The sequence below is a fragment of the Impatiens glandulifera genome, chromosome 1 (genome assembly GCF_907164915.1).
Source record: "Impatiens glandulifera chromosome 1, dImpGla2.1, whole genome shotgun sequence".
NCBI lineage: Eukaryota > Viridiplantae > Streptophyta > Magnoliopsida > Ericales > Balsaminaceae > Impatiens > Impatiens glandulifera.
The window spans coordinates 60,981,382-61,006,887 of record NC_061862.1 but is presented as its reverse complement, the minus strand read 5'-3'; the positions used below and the strand labels follow the sequence as shown (position 1 = coordinate 61,006,887).

General features: G+C 30.9%; 3 protein-coding genes across 7 annotated transcripts; 2 read left to right on the top strand and 1 right to left on the bottom strand.

Annotated features, from left to right (window-relative positions):
* The first annotated feature begins 259 nt into the window (after window positions 1-259).
* LOC124916418 (palmitoyltransferase ZDHHC12-like) lies at window positions 260-4,102 on the top strand. Of its 3 annotated transcripts, none has more exons than XM_047457134.1 (11): window positions 260-697; window positions 779-903; window positions 986-1,083; window positions 1,178-1,352; window positions 1,944-2,040; window positions 2,145-2,228; window positions 2,965-3,005; window positions 3,103-3,168; window positions 3,263-3,322; window positions 3,476-3,527; window positions 3,605-4,102. In XM_047457134.1, the coding sequence occupies exons 1-11, from the start codon at window positions 538-540 to the stop codon at window positions 3,691-3,693; spliced, it is 1,047 nt and encodes a 348-aa protein (XP_047313090.1). In that variant the 5' UTR covers window positions 260-537; the 3' UTR covers window positions 3,694-4,102. The 3 variants fall into 3 exon arrangements, with proteins under 3 accessions (XP_047313090.1, XP_047313097.1, XP_047313104.1); XM_047457141.1 differs by having other exon boundaries at window positions 262-697; window positions 779-913; window positions 1,017-1,083; XM_047457148.1 differs by having other exon boundaries at window positions 555-697; window positions 1,017-1,083.
* A 2,793-nt stretch (window positions 4,103-6,895) lies between these two features.
* Window positions 6,896-11,206, top strand: LOC124916397 (probable serine/threonine-protein kinase WNK4). 3 transcript variants are annotated; one of them, XM_047457119.1, is made up of 8 exons: window positions 6,896-7,228; window positions 7,353-7,443; window positions 8,280-8,545; window positions 8,639-8,862; window positions 9,113-9,270; window positions 9,354-9,666; window positions 9,815-10,159; window positions 10,406-11,206. In XM_047457119.1, the coding sequence occupies exons 2-8, from the start codon at window positions 7,381-7,383 to the stop codon at window positions 10,903-10,905; spliced, it is 1,869 nt and encodes a 622-aa protein (XP_047313075.1). In that variant the 5' UTR covers window positions 6,896-7,228; window positions 7,353-7,380; the 3' UTR covers window positions 10,906-11,206. The 3 variants fall into 3 exon arrangements, with proteins under 3 accessions (XP_047313075.1, XP_047313068.1, XP_047313080.1); XM_047457112.1 differs by having other exon boundaries at window positions 6,896-7,443; XM_047457124.1 differs by lacking the exons at window positions 6,896-7,228; window positions 7,353-7,443 and having other exon boundaries at window positions 8,341-8,546.
* Window positions 11,207-13,263: 2,057 nt separating this feature from the next.
* LOC124921593 (transcription repressor OFP1-like) lies at window positions 13,264-14,177 on the bottom strand. The gene has a single exon (XM_047462267.1). It carries the CDS (start codon window positions 14,120-14,122, stop codon window positions 13,364-13,366), a length of 759 nt encoding a protein of 252 aa, XP_047318223.1. The 5' UTR covers window positions 14,123-14,177; the 3' UTR covers window positions 13,264-13,363.
* Window positions 14,178-25,506: the final 11,329 nt, after the last annotated feature.

The window sequence follows — 25,506 nt, the reverse complement described above, 5'->3', positions numbered from 1 at the left end:
TGACCGAAACTATTTTCAAAACCATTTATATACTCTAAAATTAATATTCGAATAAAATGATTTTAAATAAATTTATAATTTTTTCAAACCCATATCGGATATGAGGATTTTCATAAAGGAAAACACAACCATTGAAAAATAAATTATTGAAAATCAAAAGTTTCAAATGTGAGAAATTGAGTTGAAAAGATATGATAAATTTTGAAGATTCAAAATTAGTTTGAAAGAATGTGTTTTTTTTTTTTTTTTCTGTTCTTTGTTTTCAGTGTCATCCCCAAAGTCAATCAGTCTAAAACTACAATCGAAAATAAGAAAACAAAATCTTGATTCTAGGGTTCTTCAGGCATCGATCTTGTTAATCCTTCTCCCATTTCATCTGTTAGCTTTATTCTTGTTCTATTATAACCCAAGATCAATCAAGCTCAAATCCTCCATGTAATTGGGGAAAAACCGCCAAAGGTCCGCGGTTGAGTGATTCGAATCCGTTGTCTTGTCCAGTTATGAAAGCTTACAGTAATTTGATGCAGCTTATATGAGATGTCAGAATTAGCAGCTGAGAAAGGGCCATTAGTTTCATCAGAAACGGTACTTCGATGCATCGTCTCCTTTCTGATCACTATCGTCACTCATTTGGCCCTTTACATGGTCTCTCACCTCTTCCCCGCCTTCTCTCTTCTATCGCTTCTTCCATGTTCAGGTAGGGCTCCCCCTCTTTAGTTATTATATGTACAATTCTTAAACTCTGCATTCGATAAACCCTGGTTTTTTCTCTCTTCAGCAATTGTACTGATCGCGGTAGCTGCTCTGGGTAGAGCCTGCAAGAGGCTTCTCCTTGTCAGAGCATCCGCACCGGCCATTGTTTTCCTCAACATAATTTTGATATGGAGCGTTTACATCTCTCAGGTTCGAAAAGGTTGATCTTATTATGATCTCTTCCTTTTCATATCCATTGAAGTTCATTTCTTCACATAATGGTTTTGTTCAGGATCTTATGAATGAATTGCTTGACCTTGCAGTTGTTTCCACGTTGTCCAACATTTTAATCAATATAGAGTTCCTTATCCTCGTGATTGGTCTCTGCAGGTGATTTTGATGATTCAATAAACTAGCTTGCTGTGCTAGAATTCGGAATTTCAGTAGATTTCTAAGATGCTATTTTTCTTCTTTTTTGTTGCAGAATCATGTCAATTGATCCTGGTTATGTTTCAGTCAAGTCTCCCCACAACCTTCTCGAGAACTATGACGACTCTTCATCGGCATTGGAACCTGATGTTGAAAATATTGAGAATTCACATTTGAAGGAAATGATGTCTTCATCCTGTAACAAGCATTGTGAATTTCCCTGTGAAAAAGTAAGTGCTTGAATGAGTTAATTACTTCTTATTTAAGTTTTGATTTGATAAAATGTGGATTTAAATGTCAATAAAAACATTTAAAAACTATTTTACCCTTGTAATGAAAATGAACTTTGAACTAGTTTCTTTTTGTTCAAGGGAAGACAGGATTTGTGGATATGTTGATTTCTTATGTTTCATTTGATGATGTCTCTTTTTGTATACAATTCGAGTTTAGTTGAAATTTTCTTATATGATCTCCTAATTGGTTGTTTAATGATAATTTACCTCAGTTTCATAATACAAATCAATTACATTATTAGAATAAGAGGAGAAACATGACCCACCTTGATGGAGAAACGCCAAAGTGGCAGATATTGATGTCTCACAAGGAAGAAGAAGAGGGTTGTGGCCAAATCCCTTAATCTCAACATTCTATAGCCTGGCATGATTTGATTATTTTTTGGGGTTAAAGATTTCTTTTGGACATCTTTTACTAGATTAACATTGATGACATATTCAGAACATTAGATGCCGATGTTATTATGTGTTCCAAGTAGAATCTTTAACCTGGAGTCTTAAACTTGAGAAATTGCATTTCTTGTGCAGGGCATTTTTTTATTAGAAAGAGTGAGATACTGTAAACAATGTAAGGCATGTGTAAAGGGTTTTGACCACCATTGCCCAGCTTTTGGAAACTGTATAGGTAAAATGACCTAGTACCTGTGATTTCCCCATTTATATTTTTAAGCTCGACTTATTTTCAAAATGTGTTTGCACATATTGATTCTGTTATTGTTTCGATTTCAGGCGAGAACAACCACATTCTCTTCATATTTCTTTTAACTATATTCTTAATCACCGAGGCCACACATGCAATCTGCTCCTTTAAGTGTAAGCTTGAAATATTTTTGAAATTGCATGATAGAGCATCTGTACATATGCATGCTCTAAGGCGGTGTTTGATAACACAACTTTCACATCATTTAAATAATTAAGTGTTAGAATTAAATTCATTTGATAACTATTACTTAATATCACTTAATTTTTTTATATTCAACTCAAATTAAGCTATAAAATTTTGTTTAATTGAGTAAGATATGAATTGCTTAACTCGGTAATCTAATAAGAGCTTCCAAAACACAGCTTTAAACCTAAAAAATATTCTACTTACATCATTATAAAGAGATAATAGTTTTATAAGCACTTTCCAAACATTAGTTCTACATTTTATCAAATCAACTTGCATGCCAATTAGTTAATTTGGATATTTTTTATTTGTTTATTTTTCAAATTGTTAACTATTTAGCACTAAACTTTTGGTATTCAACACTTAGTTTTATCTAAAGATTTGTTTAAAATTAGGTGATGCATATGAATGTGAAGGCCATTGAAGGCAATCTTTCTTTTTAGAAGTTGATGTTGCACTGCCATAGTTGGTCTCATGTTCTTCAATATCATGAATAATAAAAAAGATTTTACTGTTTTTTATTGAATGTTGACTGCAGATGTACTGTCTTCTCGAATCATGTCATCTCTTTGTAGTTCTTTGCCATCTCTCATATCGTTCTCTACTAATACGAAAATGAATTCTTAATGTAATGCCAATGTTTAATTGATCAACATCCAGTTACCACGAAAATGCAGGCACAGATTGGAATTGAGTTAGGGGTGCGTGAATGTTTCTTTGTATCTTCTTAATCTTTTTAACTAAGTATAATCCTTCCTATTCTCAAACTCGAGTACTTTTTCATTATTGACTATGCAGCAAGAGATATCAATGTATTTGGTGATTAGCTCAATGACATTCTCACTTCTCCAGCTTTTATGGCAGGTTAAGTAATAGTTGCTCAACCAACTATTAAGGAGAAAAAAATTAGTCTTCCGATCTAATCAAATGTTAATGATCTTGGTGATTGTGTATATAGGGACCCTTCCTAGTGTGGCATATCTACTGCATTTGCTTTAACATCAGAACTGATGAATGGGTAAGTTCTTGCTTTCTTGTAGATCCTCTTAGATTTGTTTGTTATTGGAAATTTGATTTGTAAACTTGTAGTTTATCACAAGGAACAATCAACTGAAAAATGAAATTTGTAAAGTGATTTTCTTTATAATTTTTCTTCTTCCAAACAATTCAGATAAATTGGAAGAACTATCCTGAATTTCATCAAGTTTCCCAACCTCGGTCAGGTATTTTCATTTTGTTCTTCACCATCAATTTCAGGAACAAATTCTTGAAAGCCATGTGATTTTTGTATTTTACGCAGGACAACCATGTAGGGAAATGAGGTTCATAAATCCATATGACAAAGGAATTTTACGCAATGTCAAAGAATTGTTTGAAGTCAAACATTGACCTAACTACTGCATTTTCTTCATGACGAAGTGAAATCGTATCGTTGAAGATAGGCATTTCCTCGCATTAAAGATATGCTAGATGGGTTGGATGTACAAGTTTTATCCTAGTGATCGAAGAAATGCAATCAAATTCAGAAATGTGTTCTTAAGGAGTCGAATTTCAAAGCATGTGCATCAAATTTCAGAATTCAGAGAATATGTCAATTTGGAAACATTTTATTTGTTTGAATTCTGGCTTAGAAAAAGAATGTAAAGTGAATAACATATATATCTCATATCCTTTATAATTTATTTTCTATACAATTTATAACTTACTATTATTACCAAACAGATCCTAAGGATAATAGAAACGTGCTACTTTTCTGTATCATCTCAGCCTCATATTTTAGTTTCTTTATGTTATATTTGAATTAGAAAAAACAAAACAAAATTGAAGAAACAGATAACTTCACGTTCCTTGCTTAAGCTTTTCAAAAGCAAGTAGGTTATCAAAATACATATTACTTAATGGACATTGTTTGGTTGACAATCTCTTCTGACTTCTCATAAATATAACCTTTTTTTATTTTATGAAATCTTATTATTTTAAGTAGGTTAGTTTGGGTTTTAGTAGTGTAGTTATCGCATCGATGTATATAACATGTTTCTCATTCTATAATTTAACGTAAAGATCGTCTCGATAAAACAAAAAATTTCTCTTAAAAAACCGAAACATGTTGTTACCTATTTCTCTATCGATTCTACTAAAAAAATGTTTACTTAATAGAATTATAAATGTAAATCTATGATGATAATATTACTTTTTTAGACCATATATATTTAGAAAATACTTTTTAAACAAAATTAGAATATTTATAAAATTTAGACTATATAAAGGTTTGCATCTTTTCTAAAAAAAAAAAAACCTATAAAGTTAAAATATATCGGACTAATTTTGGGATACCTATATTATTTGTCCCGATGGGGCACGTAACATGTACCACAGATACGTTTTCATAATTTCATCCTTAAGACCTTTTTTATCTTGTTTTTTTTTTAAATGATAAAAAAAAAGATTATTTGGGTATTTTTAGAATGAATAGTTAAAATATTTTTATATTAAAAATTATAATTTAATAAATGTACGTATTTTAATATTTTAATTTGTGAATTAAATAATTTGATGGTTCCTAATGTGATAGAAGATTTTTTTTTAAATGTAAAACAAAATTTAATTCAAACAAATAATGATTTTTTTCAATAATTATCCCAACAAATAATTTGGGGTTTTGCATAAAATTCTGATGATATATTCAAACATGACGGCAGTGGGATAATGGGACCATTATGTCACTCCGGTAGCCGCCAGCCACCTTTTTCAGCATTTTGTTTGTTGGGATTTTTTTCCTAAAATTATTTATTTATAATACAATTTAATTAAAATATTTCTTCTATATCTCAACTTATTTTTTTTAGCCTTCTTTGGAGGTGTACTATTTATTTTTTTTCTTCAAATGATCTACAATTACATTAAACATCACTATTTTCCATTTAATCATTTATATCATAAATTAAAAATATACTCACTTTATTTTTTATAATATTTTAAAATACTAAATTTTTTCTTTTAAAAAATAAAGAGAACCAACGTAAACTCAAACCAATTTTGATGTAGTTAAAGTTAAATATAACTTAAAACTTAAAAATGTCACGTATTTTGAGAAGTTTAAGTTAAGCATGTTTCGATTTTGAGTTATTCAAATAATAAAAAAATCAAACCTAAGTTCATATCTTTGACCTAGGAAATTTAGGTCTTATATCTTATTTAAGGAATATTTAAATTGTATTTGTTCGTACTTATTATGATTATGTTTTTGACAAGTGTTTCTATTATATTCAATGTTTTTATAACCAATACGGTTAGTTCAATGTTACAGTACAGGTAATGCATGTATCCACTAAAAAACGTCATTATGTATAAAAAGAAGAAAAAAAATCAAATGTGCGAGGTGATACTTCACTTTTGTGTATAAGTGTTACTTGAGTGTGATACGAATTAATCCTACCAATACTAATATATCAATTTTGTTTTTATAAATTTCTTTTTAGTTGAGTCATTTTATCAAATTAATTCAAGTTAGCATTTTTTTATAAATAAGTAAGGTCTTGTTTGGACTGGATTATTTAAATAACTTGAAGATAGAAAAAATAATAATGGGTGTTGATTTTAAAGATATGTAATTTTTTTTAAGTAAGAGAACTTAAAAAGAATTTATATATATAAAACGAAAAATTAAAAATTAAAAGTATTTTAATATTTTCATTAATGAATTAAATAATGTTATCAAAGAAAAAAGATATTAAAGTAGTTTGAATTATTTAAATGAGGAGATTCCGTACAATACACAAAGATAAAAATATAAAAAAAATAAATTTAATAAATTTAATAAAATAATATTAATAATATGTATTCAATGTTTAAAATTTTTAATAAATTACGAATAATATATTAAAATAAAAAATAGAACACCCTCATTTCACATTTTATTCACTTCGTTAAAATAACTTATCTTCTCACATAACTCATCATATATTTTTTTTCGAATGAATATCCCATTTTATGACCTTACACTCTCATTTTGGTCAATCAAATATTTGATTCATATTTTTTAATATTTAACATCGCGACCTCACACTTTGGTCAATCAAATATTTGATTCATATTTTTTTAACCATTTTCAATTAATATCGGTCTATTATAACTCGGCAAACCACATCTCAATCACACTTGGTTAAAGTGTTGTACTTGTTTTTGTTAGGTTGTAAGTTCGAAACATATTTATACAATTTTTAATTTTAATTTTTAATCGTTTTAAGTTTATGGGCGGGTCAACTCACAATTCAACCAAATATCAATTACTCTCAATATATATTCAAATTAACATTCTTGATCCTAACAATTCCTAACCATTCGGATACTTTACAAATTAAGTATTATTATATATATATATATTTATATTTATCAAATCGAGGTAGGTAATGCATAATATTATTTATTTAAATAAATGTTTGAAGTTTGAAGTATAAAAATACTAGTTGATAACTGAGATGCTAAATTAAAATAAAAAATTGATGTAGATTATGATCAAAGAAGGAAGGTATCTCAAATTCTGAATATACCCAAAGATCAAACGAGCTCTCCGCCGCCGTTTAGTCTTTCTTGTTGCCCTTAGTACGAAATCTAAGAATCAAACGAAATGGTTCTTCAATTCAGGTCTTTCTATGTCCATGTTACAGTAAATTGAATATCTTGGCTCTGTTTACTTTTTGTCCCCGGCCCACCGCCCACTTTCCATTTGAGAGAAACTTGTCCTTTTGCCTGGAAAGCATAATAATAATCACTATCGTTTTGCCACGACATCATCATCATCATCACCCGCCCGTCAAGATCAATCTCTTCTCACCAACCACTTCCTCTTCAAATGTTTGCTCAAACGTACCATTTTTCTGTGTTACGTGAGCTTTTCGATCAGATGGCTCTTGTTATTCCAAAGGTTGACTGTTTTAAGCTCATTTGGCTCTTCTTCGCTGTTTACTCGTTTGGATATCATGAGGGCAATCGTCGGATTTGATCTTCTCCCCTTCCCCTAATTTATGCTAATTTTCAAGCTTTTGTAGTAGCAGCACTAGTAGTATCAAGTTGAACATGCAGAGTGACAAGGGCGCTTCTGAGTATGCTGAAATCGATCCAACCGCTCGCTATGGCCGTGTAAGTATTCATCCATTCCTTTTTACCCATATCTTGTAGTGTTCTTAATTATGTGCAATTTGGTTGATCCACACTTGTATTCTGAGTTGTTTTCATCCGATTTTATTACCCTGTTGTGTCTTTTTCAATATCCTTCAAATGAAATTCTGTTGATTTTGCAAAGAAAAAAGTGGAAATAAGGGCCTAATCTAAACTTGACACAATTGAATGAACAGAGGATGTATATGTTCTGTGCTGACGTCATCCTTACTATGAAAAGGGTGAGTGAAAATCATGAATCATTAGTCTCAAAAGGGAAGCTATGATCAGCTTACACTTGTGTAAATAATTGTTTAGTAAAAGGAAGACCATAAAAAATGAAAAGAGCTTGCTTTCTCCTCCACCTATAAATATATAAAAAAACCATGGCTTTCAAAAACAGTAACTAGTGTATTTACATAGATTAAATAATTGGGAGTGGACAAAAACAGAGGGGAGGGTCTTTGAAGGAATACTCTATCTGGGCTTATTTCAATTTGTGTTTTTTCTTTTGGTTTTGAGAAGTTGAAGTGAATCACGCGGTATCTTGCAATACAAACATTCATTCAAAGAAAGGCTTCAACAATATTGAGTTAAACTTCAATAGTACAAGTTATGATCACTAAATTAAGTTACCCACCTTGAGTGACAACTAACAAGAGGCTTGGATTAAGGGGTCTAATTGTGGAAATCAACTTCTAAGATCTCATCATCATAGGGCATATCTCTTTATCAGATTTAGAATCACAATTTATCTTAAGAAGGAAATATGTTATTATCTAAATTACTCAATTAATGGAGTTGTTCTTTGACGACAGTTTGATGAAGTATTGGGCAAAGGTGCAATGAAAATTGTATACAAAGCCATTGATGAAGTCTTTGGAATGGAAGTGGCATGGAACCAGGTAAAACTAAACGATCTTCTGCACTCACCAGATGACTTGCAGCGTCTGTATTCCGAGGTTCATCTACTCAGCACCCTTAAACACGACTCCATAATCAAATTTCACACATCTTGGATCGATGTGGAACGACGCACTTTCAACTTCATTACCGAAATGTTTGCTTCAGGCTCCCTTCGAGAGTTAATTTCTCCTCCCTCTCGTTCCCCATTCTCTAAATAAATGTGAGAGTTCGTTCTCATTGGTGCTTACAACTGAAATGAAACTTCTTGCAGGTATAGGAAGAAGTATAAGCATCTAGACATTCGCGCCATCAAGATTTGGGCTCGTCAAATACTCTCGGGCCTTGTTTATTTGCATGAACACGATCCTCCTGTCATCCATCGAGACCTTAAGTGTGATAACATCTTCGTGAATGGTCATCTTGGACAAGTCAAGATTGGTGACCTTGGCCTTGCAGCCATCCTCCATAACTCTCGCACCGCCCATAGTGTCATAGGTAACTGTCATCATGCAGGTTTAATAAAATGGCACAATGTAGTTTTCCCAAAATATTTTCTTAAAAGAAAAGTTGATCAACCCATAAGAACATCTTGAATGGAAGTAAGATGTCATGACTTTGGGGTCGTGTTTTAAAAAAATTGTCATCCTGTATTTGTTGTAGGTTTTTTTTTCAGGCTAGCATAGCATCCATCTCTTGTGAATTCCTTTGTTAATTACTTTTATTTGAAATGAAACTCTTTGACTAGGCACGCCAGAGTTCATGGCACCAGAACTTTACGATGAGAACTACAATGAATTGGTTGATGTCTACTCATTTGGAATGTGTTTATTAGAGTTGTTCACATGTGAATACCCATACAGTGAATGTACAAATCCAGCGCAGATCTACAAGAAAGTGACGTCGGTAAGATCAAATTGAACATGGGTAAAAAAATTCATGTATCTTCTGTCATATATATAAATCTTAAGTGTTTTTTCTTGATTCAGGGTAAATTGCCAAGAGCCTTTTACAAAATTGAGAATGTGGAAGTGCTTCAGTTTATAAGGAAATGCTTAGAACCTGCCTCGAAGAGAAAATCAGCAAAAGAGCTTTTGCGTGATCCTTTTATTGCTTTTCAGGAAGCTGAATTACTACCTTTAACAAAGATTGGGTATCAGAAGCCAATCCTTAATGAAGAGATAGGATTTGAGAAGCTGCAACTTGCTGAGAGCAAACCAAGGACAGACATGACTATAACTGGAAAGCTAAATGCTGAAGATGACTCAATATTCCTCAAGGTGCAAATTACTGAGGAGAAAGGTGAGAGATATCATGCTTGTTCTTGGTTTATGTTACTTCGTATTATTAAAATGCATACCTAGGGACCGCAATTGTAACCTGTCCTGATGGGAACCGAGCCCAATTGATATTTACTTCATTTATGCATAACAGTATTATAATATTTCAGGATCTACTGGACATGTGTACTTTCCCTTTGACATTCTACATGACACAGCATTGGATGTTGGTATAGAAATGGTAAAAGAGTTGGAGATATCTGACTGGGAGCCCCACGAGATCGCCAACATGATTGATGAAACTATATCTGGCCTTTTACCTCACTGGAAAAGAGTGGAACAAGCTCAATTACCAGACCACCATCACAACTTTAGTTATCAAGAAGAGTATGATGGAGGGCATCACAGTCCTTCCTCTTTCTCCTCATGTTCATCATCAGATGTGTTTCTTTCACCTTTGACTGTTTCTAGTGGAATGATGGAGAACAGGACTTACAATTGTGATTGGCTTTCAGGTATCCTTCCAAATGAGATTTTATAGTAGTCACCTTTTTTTTTTCCGGCGGTTTCTAGATCAAAACATGGATGTGTAATAATAAGTTTAGTTACCAAACAAATTCTCATCCCATACCCAGTTGTGAAAACCGGATGAGATGGTGCTTATATGTGACTTGCTTTCCAATTGAAGGCTTAGACTCATGGCTACAAGGTCTAATGCTTTTCCATTTTCTAACTCATCTTGATCTTCAACTCCATGACAGGCAATCTTTCAGATGAGAGCAGCTTGCATGGTTCAATTCACTCAGGAAAATATTCCAACTTGGGATACCATTTCGATGATGGGCATGAAATTTCAACGACTCCCAAGTCTACAAGATTTTGCCCTGAAGAAAATCCATACCCAAGTTCACATAGTAAAGGGCCAATGACTTCTAAAGAGAAACTTGTGATGGACAATTCTAGATTGATGAGGAATAGGTCTCTAGTGGATATACGTAGCCAGTTGCTCCATCGATCCTTAGTTGAAGAGATAACTAAGAGACGGTCCTTTAAGACAGCAAGTGCGGTTGAAGATGTTGGATTTCAGGCACCTTTTCAAGTTTCTGGAAAGGGTTTTCGACAGGTGGGAGGTTCTTCTAGAATGCTCGGACCTGCAGGTAAAAGATTGTCAACAGTAGGAGCGGTTGAAGACATTGGTTTTCAGGCACCCTTTGGCATTTACAACAAAGGGTCACGGCGAATTGGAGGGAAGAGACCCTAAAACTCCCCCTTAGCTAGCTAGTTGCGCCATGAACAACTAACTATAAAGAGGTCCAGGAAAGATTCAAGTGAGTTCAACTAAAATGATTCTCTTTTTTCTTTGATATATATATACATATTTAATTAAGATGTTAGAACCAAGCAAATCAATGAACCAAATAATGTAAGATACAAGTTGAACATGTAAAAATGTGTGTATGTAATATAAAATATATATGGAACTCATTGAAGTGTAAACTCATGCCTTGTGTGAACTATTCCTAAAAGTTATATCAAATAAGACTTATTTTTCTTGGTTCTAATGCCTTGTCATATTAATCAAAATAATTTAGTTCAACAATACCTCTATTAGAAAATTCACATGTTTTATACTTGTCATTTGTAAAGACTAGGTTATTGTATAGAAAAAATGTTGTGTAGCAAGAAGGCAAAACATTACATATAGACTGGAAACAAAAACAATATGTTACAAATATACGTTGCAGCATGCTCCGACCTTATGAACTCACTAGGTCCTGATTATGAGATGCTCCAACCTTATGAACTCACTAGGTCCTGATTATGAGTTTTGTTGTCCTCTCCCCAATTATTGGTGATACGACAATAGAGTCAAGATATGTATCAATCAGGATCGTATTTGCATGAACAATTACGTAACTTTTTACTGGTTTAAGGGAGATGTGTTTTTGTACATGTCTCAAATAAACAAATATTATATTTGTAACATTCTATTATGTATCAAATTTTCTGTATAATGCAAATTTACTAATTAGACAGAAAAATAATGAAAATACTAGGCTCAAGTCTTCATGATATGATATTCTACCATTTCTTCAAGTTCCACTCACCTTACCATTAGTTAGAGAGAATGCAAAAACAAGAAAATTTGGAGAAAATTTTAGGGTGGAGAAGATGAAATTGTACTTGACAAGCCATTTATGTCCCAAGTCCTACAAATCGGTGATTTGTTGTTTAAGTACAAACAAGCTCACGATGCACAAATCGATCATAAAACCTTTCGAAATCAATGTTAGAAACTTCGGTAACAACTCTTGAAGAATAATTTCGGTTTCATGGCTGGAGTTTTGCTTGCAATGACAGTTCAACACTGAATGGTAAATTCTTTATTCTGAAAACTTTGTTGGGTAGTTGAAACTCATTCTGATTGTGCCTCAGCTGTGACTGCCTTCCCATAATCTTTTTTCACCTTCTTTTTTAAACAAGTCCTCATATCACTCTAATAAGTCACTTCTTTATTGTTTACTTCATACCTGAAATTAAGTGTATTTAATTAATTAAACACATGAAAAAATTACAGTTATTTCCAGAAAACACGGCTGATTGTGCTATCCAATAAACCCCAAGTAATAACAAAACCCCCTTTTATGGGTGGCAACATCATTATTGTGCTTAATTCGACTTTCTTTAAAGTTGCAATTCTCTCCCATTATAAGAAGAAAAATGAAAAAAGAACCCCATGATCTTAGACTTTTTTATTATACAAGCTGCCCTAGGGGGACAACATTAATTAACAGTGTGTCTGCCCCCACCCCCATCCATTCATTCACAAATGCGTTTCAAACAAAGGACAATCAAACTGTAATAGTAAAATGGAATTCCCAAAAGCCCAATTTTAACTGTTTGACAACAACAACAGCTACTTTAGTTTGGTTTGGTTTGATTTAGTTCTCATGAGCTGTCATAGAGTATTCTATCTAGCTACACAAACTCAAAGAATTTCATACATCATCAAATGGCTGTATGTGGTCCAATTCTCAATCAATTCCCACCTAGTACATGACCAAATTAATGTACCATTATTTTTCTTTTTAAAAAATGACAACTTTTATAGGAAAGAGTGCAATATGCGTTCAAACAACACTATTGTTTTTCTTTTCGAATGTAATAATATATAATTTTCTTTCAACTCATTTTTAACTATTACCATCATTATAATAAGTAACAAATTGATAACAACAAACATCAATATTGCAAATCCAATCAAAACGAAGAAAAGGGTAATGAAAACATTGATTAAGGTTATTTTTGTGGGTTTTCAAATATGAACTATATCGATAGGATCTTCAATATTTGAGCAAGTAGGGTTAAAAAGAATTGAAAAAGCCATGCATCAATCTTCACATAGATCTCCTTCACCTTTAATAATTGATCTTATAATAAGCACACACTTTAGACAAGAGTGCGAGCTCAAAAGTTACTTTTTTTTTCTAGTCCTATTTGGCCTATCTTTGTCTTTTTGGAGTAAGCACTTAATTAATCTCACATTTAGCCTTTTACCTTAATTCACTATAGGATGTGTCGTGCCCAGATGAGTATAAGTAATTTTTGGAGAAATAAATTTGAAATTTGAATATGATACACGAAATTGAACAGTTTGGAGGGGAGGGAGATACAGAAAGAAATGAACTGGGCAGGCAGGGAAAGAAGATATACATTAATTACAAACGAAGGTTGGCCATATCAAACCAGATTTGCTCAAATGCCTTGACAATGAGTTGATGATATCCATCAGCATTAAGAGACAGATAGAGAGCCAAGAGTTCAACCAAATCCTTTGATTCCCTTACATTGTTCTCTATGATCATCTCCACCATTGAATCCTTAAAGTCCCTCTGTGGATCAAAAGATGACTTGACAATGGCAAAACTACTCTCAGACAAGCTTTTCTTCTTCTTTTTATGGGAAGAAGGAGAAGAAGAAGAAACACTCTTTCGACCATGATGATTCGTATTCATTCTGGCAATTCTTGGAGAATTATTATTAGTCCTCAACTTAATTCCTCTCGTAGCTCTCTTCTTGGTCTGCTGATGCTCATCTCTAGTCTTGACATGGTCTGTTTCTGGGTTGACTGGCTTTGTCAAAATAGGAGGAAGATCAAGCATACCCAGGTCGATGATTATGTCGGTGGTGGACGAAGAAGATGTAACAAGTGTTGCAGCTGGGACATGTTTGGGAGATGGTTGGTAAATGGATTTTCTCTTGGAGGAGGAGGAGGAATTAGTAGTGCAGAATTTGTCGGTGTAAAAATAGTTGGGTCTTGGTGGTGGTTGAGAAAGACTTGGCCTTTGAGTATAATAAGGCAGTTTTTTTCTTACTAAATGATGATGAGTAGATTTTTTGGCTTTGCTCATGTCTCTAAGCTTGTAAAACCAGACATTTGGCATCATGTCTGATAATCTGAACTTGTAATTGCCCATATAGCTGATACCACTCTCTTTCTCTTTTGAACTTGTATGAGATCCAAGTGAACACAACTAATATGAATCAGTCCTTCTAAGGGGAAGGGAGAGGAGTGAGGGACCCAATTGTGGGGGCAGCTAAAGAAAATGGTGAGGAGGCATTATCACAAACAGTTGGAGGGCGTGCGTTTATGTATTATCTGGCCATGCCTGCGTTAATGCACATCTCTTTTATCTTTCTTTTTTTTCTTTTCTTTTACCTTCACAATCAGGATTCATTTGGTAAATTATACCATATTTTAAAAGGAGAGCTAAATAATAAATTTGTCTTCATTGTAACATTATTGCCTATCAGCCCCATACTTTACCTTTTATAGGGTCTAGTATAGTTTAGAACTATAAAGATCTAGATCCTAATTTGATGTAATAAAAATTAATATACTAGAGTCTATATATGAACTAATTTATTAGAGTCACACTTTAAAATATGTTAATTAAAGTTATGATGTATAAATTATTTTTTTATAAATATATTAACTTGATCTTTTGTTTAATAAAATAATATTTGAAATTATTATTATAAAAGTATATTTTGTTTGATTATTTGTTTCAAATTTTGTTTATATTCATTGAATCTATTATCATTTGGATGTATTTTGACAAATACCTAAACAATTATAAACCAACCTAGATACATCAAATTAGAACAATATAAGTTTGGAGGTAAAATATTAATAAAGTATAATTACTATAGTAGGACCAAATTTAAATTTAAAATTAAAACAATATAATATGTAGTACCTAAATTGAAGAATGTTAGTAATAAATAGAAGAGATAAATTGTATTGAATGATATATCGAATTACATAAGTTATATTTATATATTATATAGAAATTAGATTGAAATTATAAGAAAACTAATATAATAATATACTATAATATTAATATTATCATAATTTATCATATTGTAATAATATCTTACAAATATATTATTTTATATTTTAACATCCTTTTCAAATTTAAGATGAAAAATGCTTGAACAACTTGAGGTTGAAGACGATTGAGATGTTGAAATGTTGATGGTGTATTCAATTTTCAGAAACTCGTGAGCTCCATCCAGGTACATGATGTCAATGCGTTGACTGATAAACCAACGAAGACGTCAAATCCCATGGGCATTAAATGTTGGGTGAAACAACAACTAAATAACTTCGACGTTACTCGTGAGTCTCAAAATCCATCCAATGACGGGATGTCAATGTGTTGACTGATAAACTAGTGAAGACGTCAAATCCCATGGGAATTAAATGCTAGGTGAAATAACAACTAAATAACTCCGACGTTATTAGGTACATCAGATGAAACATTGATGGTCAGGGACCGTCAGCAAATCAAATGAATTGAGAAAGCAGGATAAAAAAAACGGTTGTTTCAATTTGATTACCAATCAGGTACTACTATGAATGAACATATTACTAAGTTTAATCAATTAATAACAGATCTGTTAAACATTGATGTTAAGTTTGAGGATGAAGATCTTGATTTGATGTTCTAACATCCCTCCTATTTTTTTTTTTAAATAAAAAAAAAGTTGTATTGAATGATATATCGAATTACATAAGTTATGTCTATTATATAGACATTACATTGAGCTTATAAGGAAACTAATATAATAATATAATATAATATCATATTAATTTCCTTATAAGCTTAATGTAATGTCTATATAATAGACATAACTTATGTAATTCGATATATCATTCAATACAACTTCTCTCTTTATTTCAAAAAAAATAAATAGGAGGGATGTTAGAATATCAAAGCAAGATCTTCATCCTAAAACTTAACATCAATGTTTAACAGATCTGTTACTAATTGATTAAATTTAGTAATATGTTCATTCATATTAGTACCTGATTGGTAATCAAACTGGAACAACCGCTTTTTCATTAGGAACTTATTCTGACCACTCTTCTTCAGAAATTTGTCCTCCAATGCTTGCCATAGTTTCTGTGCAGAAGTTTCGTTCTTCACAACATACTTCTGCTCTCTAGACATGCACGATCGAATTGTTCCGCACGCCAACCGATTCATTATACTCCACAATTTTTCTTTTATACCACCTGACTTTTCGACCTCAATAGCAACATCTAGACCCTGTTGAAAAAGACAATCTAGAACCTCATATTGCCAATGCCGAAATGCCCAATTCCATCAAAGTTTTCCAACGCAAACTTCAAATTCGACATCGATGTCCTTGTCCAGAATGACAAAGGAGTTGATGCCCCTTTTGAAGACTCAACCGCCATGCCAAGAACGAACCTTCAGCTCTGATACCATGTTAGTAATAAAGAGAAAAGATAATTTATATTGAATGATATATCGAATTACATCAATAATGTCTATTATATAAACATTACATTGAGTTTATAAAGAAACTAATATAATAATATAATATAGATATTATCACAGTTTATCGTATTATAATAATATATTATAAATATATTATTTTATATTTTAAGAAAGAAGAGTTATAATTTGAATAACATGGTCATATTCATGTCAGTAACTATTTTATCAATTATAAATTATTTAGATTATTATAAAGTTGATAAATTAGTCTATAATTTTTAAAATAATATTTAAAATATTAAATTAAAATAATACTTTAATTATTTAACTCAAATATTTTCAATTAATTAACTATTTCATCAAACCATTTTTTTTCTTCTTCTTTTTTGAAAATCAGATTAGTTATTATTATTTTTTAAATACCTACAATCTAAACAAGCTAGTTTTTCAAAAGATCTAAATTGTATGTCACTACTAATTATCCCAATTAATGGTCCCAACACTGCCAGCCTTTTTTGTATTTCTTTTTAAAAAAATAATTAATTGAAATTTTGTTTTCTATTCAGTCTACAATTTATCTTAAAATTTCTTTTATAAACAAAAAAAAAATATTTCTCATAAAATAGAATTATGAAAAATATAGAAGATATATTTTGTTTCTTATTTGAAATTGAATTTAAAATCTAATAATAATTGTTTTATCAAACCAAAAGTATATATTTCTAAAAGAATAAATTTACCTAAAGAAAAGTCTGAGAGTTACAGAAAATGTAAAGAATAGTATGAATAATAATTATGTTATTAAAAAAGAAATAATTTGACAACGAATTTATAAGAAAATAAGACCATCTGACGTGGTACATGTGCAGGAAACATAAAATTAAAAATTAAAAAATAATAATAATAATAATAAATTGTTTATAATTTTTTTTAATCCCGCCACTTCATGTTCATATAATAAGTTCATTAGACAAAGATATAATCAAAACTAACAATTGTTTTTAACACAAGCTAATTTATTGTCATTATGTCAACATAGTTTTTAGTTTATATAGCCCTAAATTGTCAAATTGGGGCTAATTGTTTAAAACAATTGGAATTTCGGACATTTTCTATTAAGCCTTACAATTTGGGTTCTCTATGTTAAAGTTATACAAAAATGCTTAACAGTTTCTAACGTCGTTAACTTATTATTTACGTAAAATTTATAAATAAATAAATAAATAAAATATCCATGTCACTTATTTAACTATCGAATTTTAACGAATTTATGATTTTAATTAGAATCGATGGTCAAAACTCTCAATTTATTAAAATTCGATAGTTAAATAAGTGACATAGATATTTTATTTATTTATAAATTCTACCTAAATAATAAGTTAACGACGTTAAAACCTTTAAGATGTTTTGTATAACTTTAACAATAAATAGTCTCAAATTGTGAAATTTAAAATAAAATTAAAATCTCAATTGACCCAATAAAGAGTTTCAATTTGTCAATTTGGCCTAATATAAAATTTGGTAAAATATAATTTATATCAATTATTCATTATTTAAAAGTTATTATGGTTAACTTTATTAAAGTTGTATTCATAGCCGGTTTGGCAACTTATTTCTTCAACAGATCACAAGTGAAAAGCAATTTATAATTATATATAACACTTTGATTAATAAAGAAAATGGGAGTGAAACCTAAAGGATCTTTATAAGGAGTTGTTATTCATTATTTTTCATCTTTATGTAAATCCTAACTCTCAACTTACAACCCTTTACCAAATCAATCTATATATATATAGATTTAATTCTAGCATGAAACACTAAATTAGAAGTCAAAAAAGCTACACCAATATTGTCAAACTATAAAACTGATGGTGTGAAAGTGATTATATATATATATATATATATATATATATATATATATATATATATATATATATATATATATATATATATATATATATATATATATATATATATATATATATATATATATATATATATATATATATATATATATATATATATATATATGTGAAGTTCATAGATCAATATGTTAGGTGTGGTATGGTTGAGTTGTTGCTCAATAAATATTATTTCAGTTATTTTTTTATTTTAGTAATTTAGTTTTATTAGAGTTTGTTTGTTTGTTATTTTTATTTTTTATTTTAGTAACTTAGTTTTATTAGAGTTTGTTTGGTAAATGTTTATTTAAATAAACTTGAGTATTTAAAAAATGTTTGAGAATGTATGTTTTTGTTTGTTTTTTTATTAGTAAAATGACTTATAAATTATTAATATATAATACTAAAATAAATATTAAATAAAGAATTTTTTAATAATATTTTGATTAAATTAATTAATATAAAAAATACTGTTTGATTATGATTGATTTTTTTTTTAAATAATTCGAATTTATTTATATAACCCACTACACAACCCGACCTAAATTCAGTACTCAACCTGACCTAAATTCAGTACTCAAATGGAGGAGAGATTCACTAGTGAAATGATAGATTAGAGCCACTATTAGAATTATATGAAGTAGTTTCTATATGTGCCAAACATTATTATCTACCAGAATAAAGATGGCTTCAAGTGTTGAGTATTTGTTGGCATGGTGGCTCAATCTCTAATAACCCATTTACTGAACTTGACTTAATTATATAAATAAATATTACTCTCTTTGGTAAGAGGTAGATGTCAAGTTCCTTTGTGGTGTTTGATGTTAGTGGAAGAGTTGCCTCTTTTGTGTGAGGTTGCAGTACATCAGAATCGATAAACAAGAGTGATTGAGTCAAACTCCAATCACATTCACATGTAACAGTGGTATCAAAGCTAGAGGTTAGTGTTTGTAATTGGAGTTTGAGATTGAGTTGAAGGATATGAGTTGTCAATAATTTTTTGATCGATTGTTGTATTCTCGCTTCAAGATCAAACCAGAGAAAGAGCGTGAATGAGAAGACTTAGATAGGTCATCCAATGTCTTCTACTTCAGCTAGTGAGAGAGTGAGTTTCTCTCAAGGTTTGGTGGGGAGAGAGTGAGTGGGAAAAGGAAGAAGAGGAGCTATCGTTGGGTTTGCAATCTTAGTTCCCTCTAGGCCTTAAGTTTTTGCTTCTGACTTCAGCCTCATCACTCTTCAGGCCAACAACTTTGTGCTATTGGAGTATTGGAGGAAGGAAGAACCCCTGTCTCTACCTACTAGAGACAGCTTCTGGAGGGAGAAGAAAGATAGAATTGTCACTGTCTTGTTCAACCGCTGTCGGTGTCGCGTTTGTCACGACCGCTGAGAATCGAAATAGCCCCCCACTCGCGTTTGTCACTGGAAAAGGAGATGTCGCCGCTCGCGTTTGTTGCTGGAGAAGGAGCTTCCACCTCTCGCGTTTGTCGCTGTAAAAGGAACTGCCGCCGCTGTGCCGCTTCTGAGAAGACGAAGCAGCCCCTCCACTCGCGTTTGTCGCCGGAGAAGGAGCTGTTGTCTCCGTGCTGCTGTTGAGAAGACGAAGCAACCCCCCCACTCGCGTTTGTTGTTGGAGAAGGAACTGCCACCGCCGCGTCGCTGGAGGAGAAGAAGAGGAGTTGCCGCCAATCTGTTTGTTGTAGCCCCGATCCACCACCGTCGCCGAATTTTGCCAAAATCCCCGAGCGGGGTGGGTAAGTTGAAACTTTATTTGAGTTTTGTGAGGTATCATTGCTTGAACCCTCTTTCATTTGTAATTTCTTTCATATTGATTGTTGATTGTTTTTTAATTTGTTTGATAGCATGTCTGATGTTAATCAATATGGTATGGTTACGTTTGACGGAAAAATTGATTTGAGCAACTTGAAAGTTTTTGGTTGTGTTGGCTGTGCATCAGAAGATTGACAAGTTGGAGCCTATGTCCAAGAAATTTGTGTTCTTAGGCTACACTAAATGGGTAAAAGGTTATAGACTTTGGGATAAGAGTGAACCTGAGCATATGATTGTGATAAGTAGAGATGTTGTCTTTAATGATAATGACTTTCCTTGCTTGCCTATGTCTCCCACTCTTGTTAATGATGCTCCTAATAAGGTGGAGCATGTGCCTGTAGATGTTGAGCAACCTACTGAACAAGATGGGAATGCTCCCAATGAGGTGAAACATGATAATGTGCATGATTTGCATGATTATGAACTTGCTAGGGATAGAAGTAGAAAAACTGTTAGAATGCCTGCTAGTTTTAGGGATGATAATTTGAATGATTGTAATGTGTCTGAATTTTCTTTTAATATGTTTGAATCCCTAGACTGTAATGAGCCTAGCTCTTACAAAGAAGTTTTGGGTACTAAGTGTTTACCTGCTGAAAAATTGTTTTCATGTCAAAGGATTTAAAACTTTGACTTAGGGTAAAATCTTTGTGATTTTCGTCATTTGTGGACATGGCATTCTTTGCGATCTTGCCTTCAATCTTTGTGATTTTCGTCCTTCGTGGACATTGCATGCTTTGTGATCTTTCTTCAATCTTGGTGATTTTCGTCCTTTGTGGACATGGCATGCTTTGTGATCTTGCCTTCAATCTTTGTGATTTTCGTCCTTTGTGAGCATGGCATGCTTTGTGATCTTGCCTTCAATCTTTGTGATTTTCATCCTTTGTGGAAATGACATTCTTTGCGATCTTGCCTTCAATCTTTGTGAATTTCATCTTTTGTGGAAATGACATGCTTTGTGATCTTGCCTTCAATCTTTGTGATCTTGTCTTTAATCTTTGTGATTTTCGCATGCTTTATGCTCTTGCATTGATCTTTGTGATTTTCGCATTCTTTGTGCTCTTGCATTTGATCTTTGTAATTTTCACATGCTTTGTGCTCTTGCGTTAGATCTTTGTGATTTTTTGCGTGCTTTGTGCTATTGCGTTTGATCTTTGTGATTTTTCGCGTGGTTTGTACTTTTGCGTTTGATCTTTGTGATTTTTTGCGTGCTTTGTGCTCTTGCGTTTGATCTCTGTGATTTTTCGCGTGTTTTGTGCTCTTGCGTTTGATCTCTGTAATTTTTCGCATTTTTTGTGCTCTTGCGTTTAATTCTTGTGATTTTTGCATTCTTTGTGCTTTTGCCCCGGTCTTTGTGACACGAGTTTACCTTGGGTATTCTCTTTATTGCCTCGGTGGTATTAAATTGACGATGATGTATCTTGCGATTCCGTGATTGTGTTTTGCACTAATTTGGGTCAAATGTGGAGATTGTTGGGTATTTGTTGGCCCAACATTTTGACCCAATCTCTAGTAATCCACTTACTGGACTTAATCTAATAATATAAATAGATATTACTCTTTTGATGAAAGATAGATGTCAAACTCCTTTGTGATGTTGGATGCTACTGAAAGGGTTGCCTTCTTTGTGTGATGTTGTAGCTCATAAGAATCGATAAATAAGAGTGATTGAGCCAAATTTCAATCACATTCACACGCAATTAAAAATAAAAATATGGATTCTAGTACTTAATCGTCTCAACATTTATTTGTATTTATATAATGTCTTTATTGTAATTAATTGACTTTCTATCAATTAATTATATATAAAATATTCATCTTTGATTTATACATTTTAATTAATTAATAATTATACCTGGTAAAATTTGGAAGGAGTTGAGAGGTTTGGGAGTTTGTTTGATCTTGGTTAATTTTTTAATTTTATTTTTAAATAAAATAAAATCTGTTTTACTTAATTTTAAAAAGAAATAATTGAAATTTTAAAATTGAATGACCATTTTATTCTTTAAATAGAAAGTTGATTGAGAAACTATTAAATAAAAAAATTGGTATATAAAACAAGTGAAGGAGAAAAAATATTAAATTTTGAAAATTTTTTTACAAAAAAAAATGTCAAAGAAACTTAATATATATATAAAGTACTAATATAACATAAAACAGGTAGTTCAAATGATAAAAATAGTTCATAATAGAAAGAACAAATGTCATTTATTTAGTTTAAACATTTTAAGTTGAAGTATATTGGATCGTACTAGTCTTGTTTATCCAAATATTTCGAAAATTTGGGTCATCAATCAATCATGTTGAATTTTTTTAATTAAAATAAAATGTATTCATATATTCTTAATTAAATAGTTAATAAGTCACATTTCTCACATACATAGAAACAGTTCCTCCAAGACCAGGAGCGAGCTAACTTGGCCGTCTCAAGCACGGTCAGAAGAACTCAAAGGTTAACAGTTTGTAAGCAGAGGGACATAATTACGGGGCATTAGGGTAGTTCTCCTCTAAAAAAAAGAGATGGCCTCTAAAAAATAAAACTACATTGTAATATAAGTTTTAAAAAAAAGTTGTATTGCCCAAACACTAGGTAGAAAAAAGTGAAAAAAATTTGGTTACCCTAATTTTGTTTTTAAAAATCTATTCAAAAATTTATTTTTAGCTAGTGAGACTTAAACTTATAATTAAATATTTTTTTCTTTTTTTCATTCTAAACTCATAGCACATTTATGTTAAAATAATTAATAAATTTAACTAAATAACATATTTTTTTTTACCCTAGAGAATGGACTGTCCTAACACGTGAATTTAGCCAGAACTGACTCTGTTCCCAATACAAAGTGAAAAATATGACAAGAATAAAAAAGTAAGAATGATAAATACGAAAAATGACACGCTACATGGAAATGCAATCGTAATAAATATTGGATTTTTTTACAAATAATAGATGAAAAATTGTGGCAATGTATCAGTTGGAAAAATGGTGCTAAATGTCCGACTCAATATTAGCGAAAAATATCATTGATGAAAAATTTTGTGGCTATGAAATTAACCATGAAATACTTGTCACAAGAGTTCGGTTTTGAAAATTTGGAGGAAATACCCCTAATTGTAATATTTCATTTCAAAATCATTAAAAGGGCTAATAGAATGATGAAAATTTATTTGTCAATAAAGTTGTACTGACTGTTTTGATCAAGGCTAACAAAAATGCAAAATAATATAAAATTTGCCTTGACTTTGTCTATGCAAAATTAATATGAACTCAACTTTTGGCGTAATTTTGTCAAATTAGTGGAATCAAATTTAAATATTATTTTATAACTTCTTGTTATCTTCTTCTCCTAATTTTGAAAATGATTGATTGATTATTTTTACCAAAAAAAGGCCGATGAGCAATAAAAAACAATTCAAGGACAACTTATGACAAGATTTGTCATAAATTAATTAAAAATAAATAAAACTCTAGAAACATAAAAAAAAAAAACATCAATGTATATGATTTGAGAAAATACTCTAAATAAAATTCAATAGTTAAAAGTATATAACATGTTTCAATTATTGGATCATGCATTTGCATTGTTCTATGCATGAGTCAATTACTCAATAATTCAAAGCAAGATAGAACCTCCTCAAATAGATTTAGAGCTTGTTTGATGAAGTGATTTTTTGGGTTTTGTTTGGATTTTTTTTTTTTTAAAAATCATTGTTGGATTAAAAGTAGGAAAAAATTAGTTTTTATTTATTTTTGACTAAAATACATTTTATTTCTCTAGATTTTTATTTAATAATTATATTTATATTAAAAAAAAGAATGATAATTTTGGTATTTTAATAGATAAATAGATGGATTAAATTGATGATGTGATGATTAAGTTTTAAGATAAAAATAGAGTTTTATCTCAATAACTCATTCATCAAACAAATCCTTAGAATAATTATAACGACGAAAATTTTGGATATACACATACTTTGTTTATAACTCAAATAAATTCGTGTATTTTCACATACCCGATAAGCTTCTCATGAGATGTCACTCTTAGTGGCATTAATATCATTGGTTGACATCAAATTAATAATTTTCTCTAATGAACTTGTTACTCTCTATACAACACTCATGTTCACTCAAAGAGTAATCATGATCATAATTATTTTGACTTCACAAGTCATCTTTGATTCAGTTTTTCTCAATTATGAATTGATTTTAACTAATTCCATCATTCATCTATTTAAATGAAGTTTAAAAATTGTGTAGAGTGTTAATCAACTCCTCAATACATCATGTTTGTTCGTAAAAATGATCGGATATGAGAGAATTTAGTGGAGGGGCATTTCCCTCCATTATAAGAATTCTGTAATTTGGAGTTCCAAACAACCCCCAAATATACCTTGGATTCAAATGTTCTTTTGGACGCCTCTAGCACTAACCCAAACCCAAATGACTCTTAACAATATTTAATCATTCACTCAAACATTATTAAAAAATATTTAATCATTCAATTGTAGAATAATACTCTCAAACATTATTCAAAAAACTAATCAAGGTCTTTGAATTTTTTAAAAAAACTTATTCAAAATAAAATTTTTAATCAATCTCTTCTCAACCATTACATCACTCATTTCATTAACGAAAATACTAAAATAACTTTTATTTTAAATTATTATTTTTTATTTTATTCATATATTATAACAATGCTTTTTTAGTCTTTTTACCAAAAATAATCACTTTCTCAAAATCATCACGAATCATTATTTTTTTCCCTCTCCAAGTTTTTTCAAAACCCCGAATCTGAAGAAGGCCTAAGTCATTTAAGGGACCTAAAATTAATAATTATAGTACTCTTGAGAATGTGATAATAATAATAATAATCAAAATAATCAAAATAGACAAAACCTTGGCCAAATAGGACTTTCCGGCGGGAGTATTTTCGTTAGGGATACATCATACATGATAGATGCATGTCACAGTAGTACTAACTAAAGTCACAAAAGAAAAAAGTCAAATAGGCCAATCAAACAAGACCTTAAGACAAATGCAAATCAAATACTATAATCTAATCTCTAATTTCATCATGTCGGATTTGCCGGCGGGCGTCAATTCAAATTTGAAGACGTCCACATTACCTTTTTTTGGTCATACACTGAAAAGTTAAATAAAAGTGGACTACCAAATAACCCACATTTTAGTTTTTTTTTTTAAATAACAAAATTGTATTAAAATTATAAGCAACGTATGTCCTGACGTGTTTAAGAGAAAATCTGACCACTAAAGATAACTGAATTAGTAAAAATCTTGAATTAAAAGACTTTTACTCAGTCACTTAA